This window comes from Phalacrocorax aristotelis, chromosome 1, assembly GCF_949628215.1.
Source record: "Phalacrocorax aristotelis chromosome 1, bGulAri2.1, whole genome shotgun sequence".
Taxonomy (NCBI): domain Eukaryota; kingdom Metazoa; phylum Chordata; class Aves; order Suliformes; family Phalacrocoracidae; genus Phalacrocorax; species Phalacrocorax aristotelis.
Window position 1 is genome coordinate 132,917,133 of NC_134276.1, and position 13,362 is coordinate 132,930,494.

A 13,362-nucleotide genomic window follows, 5' to 3' on the forward strand; every position below is an offset into this window, starting at 1 on the left:
AATGTGAGACTGGAGATTGTCCAGAGCATGTATTTACTGAAACTACTGCCTTATCTCGTGGAAAGGTTACATCTTAGTGTATGAGTTGGAACAAGAAAAACACATCACACCTGATCCCACCTCCCGCTTTTTTGAGTCAAAATTCTCTTTGTAAACACAATGTAGCCTTCCCCAGGACAGGGGGCCAGGAACCCACAGAGGAACAGACGGCATCCCAGGCTGTCAGACCAGTTCAACACATACAGCAAACAGAGTTCTTGATTACAAAATAAAAAATAATTAAGGCTCTTTCCACATACTTAGTGTATCATCCATAGAAAGAGACCAAACCCTCAGCTTCCTCTTTTTACCTGATCTACTTTTTAACCAGCATAAGTGCATTTTTCACACCAGAGTTCCAGCTTCTAGCAGAACAGCTCCAGTACTTCTGTGGGAAGGAGATGTCCTCCTCAGGAATAGAAGGGATGGAAACACAACAGATGCAAAGCATGGCTATGAGCCCAATAGCATGAGTGCTTCATAGCAGGTTGTGCTTCTTCCCTTGATCTACTTGGTCTGATTATTCAGACCCTGCAAGATTAAAAGAGACTGTCAGCTGCCTGACATGTCTCGGGGCAATGGCTGCAGCATGTTAAGGGCCCAAAGGAAGATTCTGCAATAAGATATCTGCTGGCAGCCAAGGTTGAGAAATCCTCCTTAGGGGTAGGAAGGTAGCCCAGTAGGTGAGAGTGGATGAGCACCTCTGAGGGCATGAAAGGTCTCAGCAGATCTCTGTTTGCTGCAGGTCTCTTAGATGTCTTGGCTCTAGCCTGTCTTCATGTCCAACTGTGCCCACGTATGGTTGTTACTGGGTCCTAAAGAAATGAACATGCTGAGGCTATCTAAGATACTCTTATGCTTTCTCCTTTGTCTGCTTCCCAGCAAGTTCCACACCCTTGTTTCATACAGGGAGCTTACAGCAGGCACTGTCAAACCAGGGGTCCGACATCCCGAAGCACTAGAATAATTCAAGTCTCCAGAAAGAAGAAAGGCTACGTTGTGCACATCAGACGCAAAACCTTTGCGCAAAATAGCCTTATGTCCTGAGAATGCTATGCCTGACCCAATTCTGATATGCAATGAAAAGCACCACCTCTCAGAGCATGGAAAAAGACCAAGTCTCAGGACCACGAGGTCCCTGTATCTCTACAGCAGCCTCAGCCAGGTGCTACGGCATGCTTACAAGGTGGAAGAGGCCAAATGTACGATGAGTTCATAGGTAGCCATCATGATAGCTGTGTTTGGGATCTGGCGGATCAAGTGAGCCAGGAGCCCTCGGTATAAAGCCAAGGGTCCCTCTTCATGGACGACAAGCTGTAGAGTCTGTATAAAGGAACGGTATCGTGACCCTTCTTCTCGCAACCGTGTCCGAATGACCTCTGGAGAGACAAAAAGAGAAGTGATATTAGGATATTGATCCTACAGGCATGGCATCTCCCATCAGGGGAACAGAAGCAGGGAGAGTGGACCCACTCACCATGTGGATATGCAATGCATGAAGCACATGTTTTGGAGACAGCAGCAGCTCCCATTAGTCCAAAGAAATCATGGCTGTTCGGTGAAAGTGTGAGTGGTGGGGAAAGGGAATGATGGCTGTTTCTCAGCTGCTGTTTCAGTGCTTCATAGATGACAAAGTGTATGATGGTCTCTGACACTCCAGCATAGGAGGCAGTAATACCACGGTAAAATCCACGAAGGCCCTCAGTGCGGTACACACGCATGGCACATTGGAGAGCATTGCTGGCCATCTCCCCCTTCACCCTGTAAAGACAAGGGAGGCTTAGAATAGCCTACTGCTCCACTGACCTAAAATGCTGTTGTGAACACAACCGTATGACTCTTTCCCAGCATGCCTTGAAGATCTGTGTTCTGATGGCAAGTCACAGACCCCTACACAACCCCACCTCCAAACCAGTCCTGATTTGACATGGAGTGGCTCTGTATTGCTAGCCTGCCTTACCTGGCTTCCAGCTGCATCCTGGTTTTCACTAACCAGATAGGGTTGGTGAGTGTAGCAGAGGTAATGCCTGGAGAACAGAAGAGGAAGACAGGCATGAGCACCAGGATCACTTTGACAGTTTATGAGGAGGTGCTGATCTATCAGCTCTCTGAATTCTGCTTGGCAAGCTGCAGGCATTTGCAATTTGAAAATGACCTTGAGCTCCCGTGGAGGAAGAGGCATGTAGGGCAGACTATTTGATTCTCCTCCTCCCCCATTCCACCCTTTGTCTGGTGGTACTGCCTCCAACATAACCCTACTACTGGCCCTGGTGTTGTGAACAGGCAAGAAAGAATGGACTAAACTTGCAAGAGTGGAAGATTTTGTTAGAGAATTGGGATATATCAAGAGAAATGATTCTGTGAGTGGTCTAAATTACACACTGCCTTTTCCCTCTCACAGCTGAATGGAGCCCTTTTCCTGATAGCAGTTGAAGGGGTAAAGACTAGGTCTGTGACTTTGAAGAGATAAGTCTAAGAATGAAGAGTGAGCAAACGTTTTGGTTACCCAAGGAACTCACTGCTCCAGGTATGAAGGGAGAAAACTTCAGAGAGAGAGCAGGACTGATGGGAGCAGCAATGAGGAAGGAATGAAACCTGTTTATACTTACAGACAGAAGGACCCCTTGGCTCTGATTTGAGACAGAAGGTGCTCACCTGCACAGGCTGCTGATAGCATGTGTACTTTCTTGGACTCTGGTACAAGGACAACATTGAGCCTCTCCTTAACTCCAGAATAGGCAGCAAAATATACAGCTCTGGTTGGAAAGAAATACAGAAGAGGTTACAGCTCACCTATGAGGAGCAGAGACAGCACTGCTGTGGTGTCTCACTCCAACTTTTCTCACTCCCAGCACAGGTTTGTCTAATGTGACATCAGATACCATTTATACTAGGCCCACAGCAATCATCTTATCTTACAACTATGATCAGAAGGTCCAGAAAATGTCTATGTGAAGGGGTCCTGTAGCACAATGAGCACAAGGCCCAGACTGCTTTCAGAATGTGGAGCAATAGCTGTTATGGATGTCCTTTAAAACATGTACGGCATGAGCTATCCTCAGGGTGTAGTACTCACCGGGAAGGGGCAACCCCAACAAGGTTTGGACCCAGACCTCGGAAGAGGGATCGCATGCCTTCCTTCTCAAGGATGGCCCTGCAGAAGGAAATGAACAGAGAAAGCAGCAGAATAACTAAGCTGGGGGATTTCCTGTTCTTCTTCATTCTTCAGTACTTCGAGTAGCATCCTCTCCTCCCCTCCCGTGTTATTCTTTTTTTGCCCTACTCATTTTCTCTCCAACCACTTCTCCTCTCTCCTTCAGTCATTTCTTGCTGACACCATCACTCTAGGTCTGATCAAACTACTAGCTGAGAAATTTCTCAGTCCCAAAAGCTGCCTTGCAAACTCAAGAGTTCAAAGCACAGATCAACTGTGAGAAGTAGATGTACCTGTGCTATCATGAAACTTCCTACTGCACTTGTGGTTTCCAGAGCCTCAGCTCAAATCCTACTTCCACCTCTCTCTCCCCCCTTCTCTCTCCACCTGATGGCCAAACCTTCACCTCCCTGGTGCTAACATGCACACTGCCCTACCCTACTCACCTCAGCAACTTGAGCACTCCAGGAGATGGTGGGGTGGGGTTCACCAGCCTCACACTCATCCCTGGCAGCTGTATTTCTGAGAGGCATAGAGGCCTCAGTGTCAGCTGGGATGACTGCAGACGTGTCTTCACCACTTCCAAGGGACAGGTCAGGATGGCTCCAGCTGTGCCACCACATCTAGGGCATAAAAAGGACATAACAGCACACGTAAGAATGACCCTTGTGCAGGAACAGGGCAATAATTCTGACCCTGCTTGTCCACAACCTCTCCCCTCTAGGAAAGGAAGTTAGGCCCCCCAGCCTGCGTCACACATGACCTCCTGCTCTGACACTGATTAACATAATAACACTTAGTTTGGAACATCTCCTGGCAGCCTCACTCTGAAACCTCACTCAGTATTTGAGACAAACAGTCCCAAGTCCATAGGGACTCAGCAGTCCCTCAGCTCAAAGCTGCTGATCTTTGCATTCAGAATTGCCCAGAGCAAACATTTCTGCTGCCCAACCTCACTGTAATACCTTCTGCTGAGATCACCGGGCACAATGCCTCATACCTCCCCACAGCACCACTGGCTCAGAGAGGGGCAGCACAAAACTCTCCCACCCCTCAGCCTGTGTCCTCCAGCCATAACTCATTCAGCCCCACATTTGCAAGGCCCTGTAACCAAGAACTGTATTTTCTGCAAACAGCCAGGCTCACCCCCAGCCTGACTTGCTTAATGAAAGAGGACCCTGACCTTCAGCAGACAGAAGCTATTTTTGGAACCACGAACCATCACCATCCAGCAGTCTAGTTGTACCTCAGTAACACTGAAAGGACACGTATCCCCTTTTTCCCTTTCTGCTACCCAGCCACAAGTCAGAACCAGAGAACCAATGTGTTTCGTTCTCAGCTTCTGCCCCTTCAGATCCTTTGACTGGCAACTCTGTTCTTCTAGAGGATGCTCAGTACCTGAAAGATCATTTTGACATGAATTTTCATGGAACAGCCATGCAAGAGGCTTTGACAAGCAGACAGATGTTCATATCTGCTACAGCTAAACTCACTTTGTTTCACAAGAGATGGAGGCTAAAAAAAAATAAATCTCATTCTGCTCCAAAGAAATAAAAGCCAACTAAATAACTACAAGGTATCAGGGAAGAATCAAGTATATCAACAGAATTGCATATGATGGTACAGGACAGCACAGTGGCTAGAGTTCTGAAAAATTATTTTGAAAAACTCTGTACAGCTCAGTGCACACATAAATTGCTCTCACAGCCTTTGCTCCTAAGGCTTCATTTATTATTGCCTGCAGGTTGGGGGGAGGGGGGGGTGGAGAAAAAAAAAGAAAGATGCCTGGATGCCTATTACAACGAAGTCCAAGAGTTAAAGATCTGGCAGCTAGCAGGTTATGCAGCTAATGATGCCAGCAACTAGCTATGCTACTCCATTGCACTCATGCTGATTTTTCAAGCCCTTTGCAGATCTATGCAGTACTGACGCCTTGCAGAGCAGCCGATCAGCAGCAATTTCTCGCAAGAGATATGATGAGTGGTGGGAGTCTGGGATCAGGTGGAACGTGACCAAAGAACTTAGCTTGGGCTCAGAAGACAACACAAAGCAAAGCAGTAAACATCCTGGCTCAGGTTCTCTGGATGAACAAGCTGATCAAGCATGGACACCAAGACAGCCTACACAGCAATCCAGGAATTGCATGAGGCAGGGCCCTGTCAAGTCTTCCCATGGAGACCATTCAGGAGCCCAACAGTCCTGTTCTCTACCATAGGTTCTACTAATTTGCCTGACACAGGCTCCAGATATGCAGGCCTACTGTTTTCTTGACTAGAAGTATAGTTTCCAGTTCACAAGAAGATTGAGTGCAGTGGTGACAGATCAAGATGTCTAAGAAGTCTGAATAGAGCAGTTTCAACTTCTTATTTAAAAGCTGAGCAAACGCTACAACAGGACAATATTTAGGGAAGCAATTGCTCAGTATCCTAAAGATTTTTCTCTCTAACAGTGCATAAGGAGGCATAACTTTATGTAATGTTTTCATAATATCTCTTTTCTTTGAGAATTTCCTACATGGAAGTGGTAGGATATGAATTTGAACCCATGCCTCCAGTATATATAAAAGTTTCCTGAGTTCAATTTCTTCAAGCTATTCATATGTATAGATAATAGAGAAGAATTTTAAAAGCAATAAGAGTTAAAGAAATTGTTACTCCTTAGCATGGTGGCCATTTAATCAGCAGTAAGGGAGTTCAAGGTGAAAGGGGACCTCTGAGCTACTATGGCTCAATGGCAAGACTACAGAGGATTTTTCAGGGAACAAAGAACACTGACTAAACAAAGCTAAGGAAATAAGGTGTACCAGTTGTTCAAAACCAGAAGAAACGTCAGCTATGATGTCTTATCAGGCACTGCATGATGATACAGCTCCTCACAATGTATGAAAGGCATAGGTCTCCAAAACTCTTCTGTTTCAGACGAAATGGAAAATTAGGTACTCTTATCACAAAGAGATGAACTATTTTCAGTCCAATACTAATGAAGACAAAATTGAACAAACCCTCATCAGAACAAACATTTTAAAATCAGCAGGCACAAAAACCCCATGGCCATGGATATTAAAAATAGCTGATTGAGGAGACTTCACACTTACAGATTTAAATGCTTAAGAAATATTAGGGGACTGGGGAAATATACTAGCCTGGAAGAGCTCTAATGCCTACCAGGACTAAAAAAAATAAGTATATTGTAATAATTGATGCTGCTAAGGTAATACTTATATGACCCAAGATTCATGTCAGAAGAGAATTATGCAATCAGATCTCTATAGACTTAAAAGACATTTTGTACTCATCGGGGGGGGGGGGCGCTATATTGGTTTTTTGAGGTTTTGGGTGTTTTTTTTTTAATGGAACTTACCAAACAAAAGCTGAATTCACAAAAGCAACTACAAAGATGTAACGTAATTCAGTTTTGCAAAAAGTGAGCTTGATATCTCACAAAAGCACACTTAGAGCCTTAGCACTCCACATAGATGCTAAATGGATTAAAATCAGACCACAAAACCTCAGAAAGATTAAAAAACAAAAATCAGCCCCACACTCTCCCTGCTCTGAAACCAGCTGTCAGTAAAGAATCAAAAAGCAGTGGTCCAGCAAGAGTCTAGGAAAATCACTTCTAGCCTAGACCTAACAATTTTCAGTTTTTCCACGAACAGACTGGTGGTAATATTTTACTCTTGATAAAGCCTTTGATAGAACAAGAGATTGTCACAGTACTGAGCAAAGCTGCAATGACTAGCAAATAATGAAAAAATATATGGAACTGTGCAGTCATCAAGGGTTCTCATGCAGGGCTTAAACAGACTGGTTTAATAAAACCAAAACCCTTAAGTCATTACTCTAAAAGCAGGAACAAAATAAATTCTTGTAAAATATGATGAAGAGCAGCAATTGACAACCAGTACAACATGTACTCCCGGAGTGAAGCAGTAGCAAAAAGAGCTAATTGAGAAGGCTGGTAATTTTACCTTAGAAAACAGTACTTGCCTCTAGGTCTTGCTTTCACATTTTAAAAGGAAAACTGGAAAGTTTAAGGTGGCAGAAAAAAGATTAGTTGGGGGAAATAAGAAAAACCCACCGTTAACATTTTTTCAATTATCTGAAAAGGATATGAGAACATGCACAGAGTGACAAGGTTTACTGGTAATTCACATTTTATCTCTTAGGCTAGCCAAAAATTGAGATGGCTTGAAGATCTTCATTTAAGAATAGCAATGCTAGGTCAGAGAAATTTGCAGTTAAATCAGGATTCTGCCTAGGACAGAGATGAATAAAGATTAGCTATGGAAGAATAGGAGAAATATTCATATCCATAATACTCTCCCAGCTTCCCACAATTTTCCGCTCAGGGTTTTCCTCAGCCAGAAATGCTGCATTGCATTTAATAACCTTCAACACATTCTTTTTCATTAATCTTTTAAAAATGCTTTCTGGACACATAAAAAGCTTTTACCCTCTAACATCCTGTGGCCAGGAGTCCCACAGTTTAACTACACACTGGGTTAAGAGCTATGTTTTGAACAAACCTCTCACAAGTTTCATTTGATGGTCCCCAGTTCTCATACTAGAAGATAAAGTGAACATCTGTTCCTTCATCTATGAGATGTTTCATTAGGTAAAACAGTAATATTAACTATATACTGCAACAATAACCTGAACTTATTTTTCATCTCTTACTCATCTTATTCACCTCTTGCGTTTTACTTAATTATAATTCAAGGATTATTGCTTAATGGGTGAGGACTGGATACAGACTGACAGAACTCCCACTAGTCATGCTCCTGTCACCAGCCAAACTCTCATAGTTTTTCAGGAACCAAAGTGGAAAATGAGGATGAGGAAAAGCTTAAGAAAGCTATAAGAAATCTGAAAAAAATATTTTAAGAAAGGCTAAGATGCAGTGACTGTATCGTTCAAATGATAAATTAATAAAAGAGAACAACACATACAAAATAACTCTAGGAAGAGAAAGGGCAAGCACATATTAGCAAAGATCAACATAGCACAGGAACTGCATTAACTACAAAAACCTGGAAATTTCCTAATTAAAAGCAATTAAATGACGTGCTTTACTGCACATGCTATGCTGGGGACCTTGCTGTCACACAGACTCCACAGGCTGGTGAAATTTGGAAAGGGAGTTATACAGTTCCTCAGCAAAGTCCAGAGAACCACAATACCTTCGGCTTTAGGACATCATAAGCTTAAAGCTCATTGTTTTGAGACTTAAATGTTTCTTAAAGAGAGGTAGGGTGAAATGCCACATAAGAACGGACATGCTGAAGGGCACGCTGCAAGCTCCGAGGCACTGCTAGGATCCATGCTCCAAACACCTGACTTGTGAAGGCACCCGTCACTCACAGGGAGGCTCCGCTTCTTCCCACACCACGGAGCCATGCCCTCACCCCGGCGCTTCGCGGCTGGGCCATGCCAACGCGCCTACAGCTGAACCCGGCACAGCACAGAAAGCACGGGTGAGGATTACGGGGCACAGGCAGTGTCTGGCGTGGGGCAAAGCCGGTTGTCCTCTTCCCCGGCCGCTGCTGGACGTGCGGCCCCACGGTCCCCGCGAGAAGTGCAGCCGCCGCCCGAGGCCGGCCGGCGGGGAAGGGTGGTGCGGGCCGCCGCCGCAGGCCTCGCTCCTCAGGGGCGGGCGAGCGGACCGCTGGGAGGCCGCGGCGAGGCCCGGCCAGGCCGGCAGCCGGAGGGGGACCCAGGCCTGACAGTAGGCGGGAGCAGAGGACGGGCCCGGAGCTCCTCGGGGAGCGGGCGCCGTAGCCGCGGGGCCCGGGCCGACCCGGGGGAAGAGCACGGGACGCGAGCCCGCCCCGGCCGCGCGTCCCGGGGCAGAGACCGGCGGCCCCCAGTTGCCCCGCACAGACCCACTCACCCTCCGGCGAGCAGGTGGAGCAAAGTGCTGTGCTGCGGCATGGCACGGCCTGGCGCTCTGCTGCCCCGCCAGCTCGCGGGCCGCCGCCTGGCCCGCCCGCCGCGCCGCCCCGCCCCGCGCGTTCGCCCCCGGCCAGCCGGAGCGGGGCTGGGCCCGCCGACACCGGTGGCGGGAGGGGCGGGCCGGGGCGCCGCGAACCGGGAGGGGCTGCGGGGGGCGGCCCTGCAAAGCTGCCGCTCCCGAGCCTCTGCACGTGAGTGTCGAGGCCCGGCGCCCCAGCGTGTGCAGCCTCGGGGACGATGCCTCCCTCCCGTGTGTTCTCAGAGCTGAACCCGAGCCTCGCCCCCACCAGGCTGGAGTCCCCGCTCGTGCTTTTGTTTCCGCTCATTTAATCCCTCCTTGCAGAATTTTGGGTGCTAATTCACGCAGCTCCTTTTGACCAGCCACTCAAGCTCTTTCATTAAAAAGAAAAAACAAACAAACAAAAGCAATCAGAGAAACCTCGTCTTTGTTTTGCAAGCAGGGGAACCAAGGCAGAGACGGCAAAATAATTTAGTTGAGGTCAGACCACAGGGAAGTGATGGGTCCAAGAGCAAAGCCTAGTCATTCCTGACTCTCATTCTCACTCAGTGGGACCATAGATGCTTCCTCAGGTGTTTGAGTTTACATGAAAACAGGCTGATGTATTTCAAAAAAACCCTCAGAACAAATTAGATCCATGATTTTGAAGTTCGAAGGGTCAGTATGTCAAAGATGGGGAATATTCAGGGCCAAAAGATCCTCTGTTGCTTTTGCAAATGTGAAGTTTCAGATAGTGTCAGAGTTCACTGGATATCATCTTCGTTGGAAAGCAAAACATCATGCTGTTGCCAAAAAGGCACACATCATATCAGTTTGTATGGCTAGAAGGATAGCCTGTAGGTCAGATGAAATAAGCTGTCAGATCAACTCTGTACGACTGTGACTTCAGTGCTCACAGCACCAAGTGGCGCAGGACTGAGTGTCCTGTTTGGGTACCACGCTGCTACAAAACAGGCAAATGTGGGGGAGTGAACTCACTGAGGGGACCAACTCACCTGGGCCATTCAAGCAGGAGGATTGAAAAAATTGCAGTGTGTCATCTCGAGAAGAAGGAATTGAGAGAGACATGGCAACTGACTTCAAGTACAGACAAAGACGTACGTTCTTCAAAGAGGAAATGAATAATTACCTCTTAGTATATTACTTCTTGGTGAAGAAAAGGACTACTATCCTATCAATAGTGCCTGTCACTACATGGGCAGTGAGGGGAAGACCCTCAGTAAAAGGCTTGGCCTTCTGGTCCCTGGAATGGAGAATTGACCAAAGATACCAAGAAGTTGAAAGTATTTTTCACTTGTCTTCACTGTGATGGTGGCTAGGTGAATATCTTAAATAGCGCCAATAACAAGTGGGTAAAAAGTAATTCTAGATTTCTAATCGCTTAGGCAAAATCAATGCTTTCAGACCAGTTAGGCTTGATGAAATTCATGCTGTGATGGTTGGAGAATTGGCTGAAGCAATGTCAGGCCACTGGCAGTTTTCTTTGAGATCTCTAGAGAATGCAGAGGTTCAGAAGACTGGAAAAGGCCAAATATATTGGCTATTCAAAAACAAACAAAATGGATCTGAGGAATTACTGGCCAGCCAGCGTTACTTTACTTCCTCCCCCTGTGATACTGGAACAAATAAAGATTAAGCAGATTACTCACATTTTCCATTTGCCAAAAAAAGAAATCAAGTCAAACCAATCTTTCACGGTAGACTGATAGGCCTTGTGGATAAGGAACTAACAATAGGTGTTATATATTCTGACTTCAGTAAGGATTTTTAATGTTTCATCTGACAGTCTTACAAACAAGCTAGGAAACATGGGAAACTGGATCTACTGAAATCACTGTAAAGAGAGCCTGATGCTGGTTAGAAAACATTAAGACTGGTTTTCAGTGGTACCTTTTCTATCTGGAGAAAAGTATCAAGAAGGAGTCCTGCAGAGATCTGTCCTCAGTGTGGTGTCAATAGTTTCTTCAGTGGTTTATACAGTGGACTAGAAAGTGTGCCTATTACGTCTCCATACAACACTAACCTGAGAGGGGTTGCAATGTATTTGGAAGACAAAATTAGTATTCAGGTGATCTTGATCAATGGGAGAATGGCTTGAAAGAGTAGAACATAATTTGCACCATTTAATAAAAGCATGTGCAAAGTTCTGCACTTGGAAAGAAACAATGAGTTTCAAAGTTAGGATGGGGAATAGCTAGGCAGAGACCTCCATTTTTCCACTGGTCCCTATCAGGCCCAGGACCTTCAGCAGAGTACTGGCTACCACCAAACTCAGACTGGCTGAAGGATGCAGAACCCAGAATACCTTTTTCAGGAACTGTACAACTGACTTGTCTCACCTCTCCTAGAGTTATTGAGGCCCCCTGATATTTCCATTCTTACTGCTGAAATGTTTACACTTTGCATGCAAGGATCATTGACTTTGCTCCTTTTCCTGCTGACCTTAGATCAGACCCTTTGCTTTCTACCTGCAAACAGAAATATTTGTGGCTTCAGCAGGATACTTATCCACCAACAGCTATAGCTGTGATTGTCCTCTGCCACCACTGCCACTTCTGATTCTTTTAGTTGCATCACAGTCTTTTGGGACCATGAGGGATAAATGGGGCCATCCAACTTTTCCTTCTGTCCCTTTGCTCTGGGTCTAAGACCTAGAAAGTCTCACTCTGCAAGGTTTCTTTCTGTCCCTTCAGGTGGAGTGGCACCTGTGCCTCACCCTTAGGCAATGGTGAACTGTGACTGAGCCATGGAAGATGCTTCCTGAAGCCCTCCTACAGGCTGTCTTCTGACTGGTGCAAATGATACCATGACATTTTCAGTAGATCAAAGGATTGCTTAATGTTGGAACTGTCAGTAATGAGCACTGCTTTGCAAGAGTCTTGGTGAGCCTGAAGGCAGCCAAGAGCCAGGGAAAAGAAACTCTTTCAAGGAGAAGAAGGGAAGAGAAGAGATGATACATTTTCCTTTAGTGTGCAGGCAGCAGTGATGACCCTGGGTGCCTTCCCTATGGGGCCCGTTCTTGCTGCTCAAACTGAAGAAGGGAGGCTGTGGGGACTTTTTTACAGAGCAGTCTTTCAGAGTCCCTGTCCTGAACTAGTAGACCAGGCTGGACTGGTATCACAGGCTTGTTGTCATGAGCAGACCCCAAGACCCTGATACAAATGTTTGTAAATCAAAACTCCTTCATCACGGCTTCTTCACTGCTCAGTCTCTGGTGGCTTTTGGATTTCTGTCTATGCCTTATCTCAATGTTTATGCTCCTCTTCTCCCTGTCTTTGTGCAGTCTTTTTTTTTTCCTAGGAGCAGCACTGTCAGTCTGTTCTTCTTGAAAGTAATTCAGGATTCTTCCCAAAAGCCTCCTCTCTCTGTCTCTCTTCAGGTGCTCCTGCTAACCCTTGATTACACTGAGCGTATGCAGGATTGGTGTTTGGTAATAGTGGGTCAGTCTTGTTTGTCATTCCAGGGGCTTCATTTTGGAAGGGTTGGGTTAGCACATTCATAGTCCTAAGGTGACAACAACTTACCGGCAAGTAGGGAGCAATGTCATAAAGCAGCCATCTGGAAGAGTAGAATGTATTGTGCCAGTGTTACATAGTGTGTGCCACCTCGGTCTCCATGTGTAGGAGTGGTTATGTAAATACCTTTTCAAGTGTCGCCATCTTAATGCAGCTGCCTGCCAGATGTAGGGTGCTTCCACATCAGTGCCGGCATGGACGTCTGAAGTGTGCTTTCAAAGTGTATCTTGCAGTAATTGCAAGCAGCAATCCCTGCTTGCTGGGCTTTGGTTGGTACTGCAGAACAGAGTTGGTGTGCAAACTAGATTAGTTTCAGGTGGTGCTAAGCTAGTAGGTGGGCTGTACATAGGAGCACATCTCATGCATTTCAACCACTAATTGGGGTGCAGTCCGTGGGACCAGGGAAGACATAATCCAAAGCTCCCCAAATGTGTTTGGTGTGGATGTTGGATTTCCAGCCCCAACTCTTATCACTTTAAAGATTTGCTCCTGTTGAGCCATACTACTTGCTAGCACAGAACTGGCTGTAGATGTTATATGCATTTCCAAGCTGTAAGGAGAGCAGTCAAGAAGACTTGCTGCCAAAGAATAGTGTCTAAAACAGCACCAGACATCAGGTTTTGGACAGATGAACTGTATCTGGGAAGTCCAGAGAAGATCCTGCAGAGGAGTGTATTCCTT

General features: G+C 46.0%; 1 protein-coding gene across 1 annotated transcript; it reads right to left on the minus strand.

Annotated features, from left to right (window-relative positions):
• Window positions 1–2: 2 nt before the first annotated feature.
• Window positions 3–9,236, minus strand: LOC142064502 (solute carrier family 25 member 36-like). Its single transcript, XM_075109570.1, has 7 exons — window positions 9,086–9,236; window positions 3,640–3,816; window positions 3,116–3,193; window positions 2,695–2,795; window positions 2,000–2,066; window positions 1,517–1,800; window positions 3–1,418 (listed from the first exon to the last, which is right to left on the minus strand). Exons 1-7 carry the CDS (start codon window positions 9,124–9,126, stop codon window positions 1,219–1,221), a joined length of 948 nt encoding a protein of 315 aa, XP_074965671.1. The 5' UTR covers window positions 9,127–9,236; the 3' UTR covers window positions 3–1,218.
• Window positions 9,237–13,362: the final 4,126 nt, after the last annotated feature.

Coding starts and splice junctions, on each gene's coding strand:
- LOC142064502 (XM_075109570.1), bottom strand. CDS start 9,126: ATGCCGCAGCACAGCACTTTGCTCCACCTGCTCGCCGGAGG. Junction 3,817..9,085: donor CTCCACCTGCTCGCCGGAGG/GTGAGTGGGTCT, acceptor TTTATGCCCTAG/ATGTGGTGGCACAGCTGGAG. Junction 1,419..1,516: donor ATGCATTGCATATCCACATG/GTGAGTGGGTCC, acceptor TTGTCTCTCCAG/AGGTCATTCGGACACGGTTG.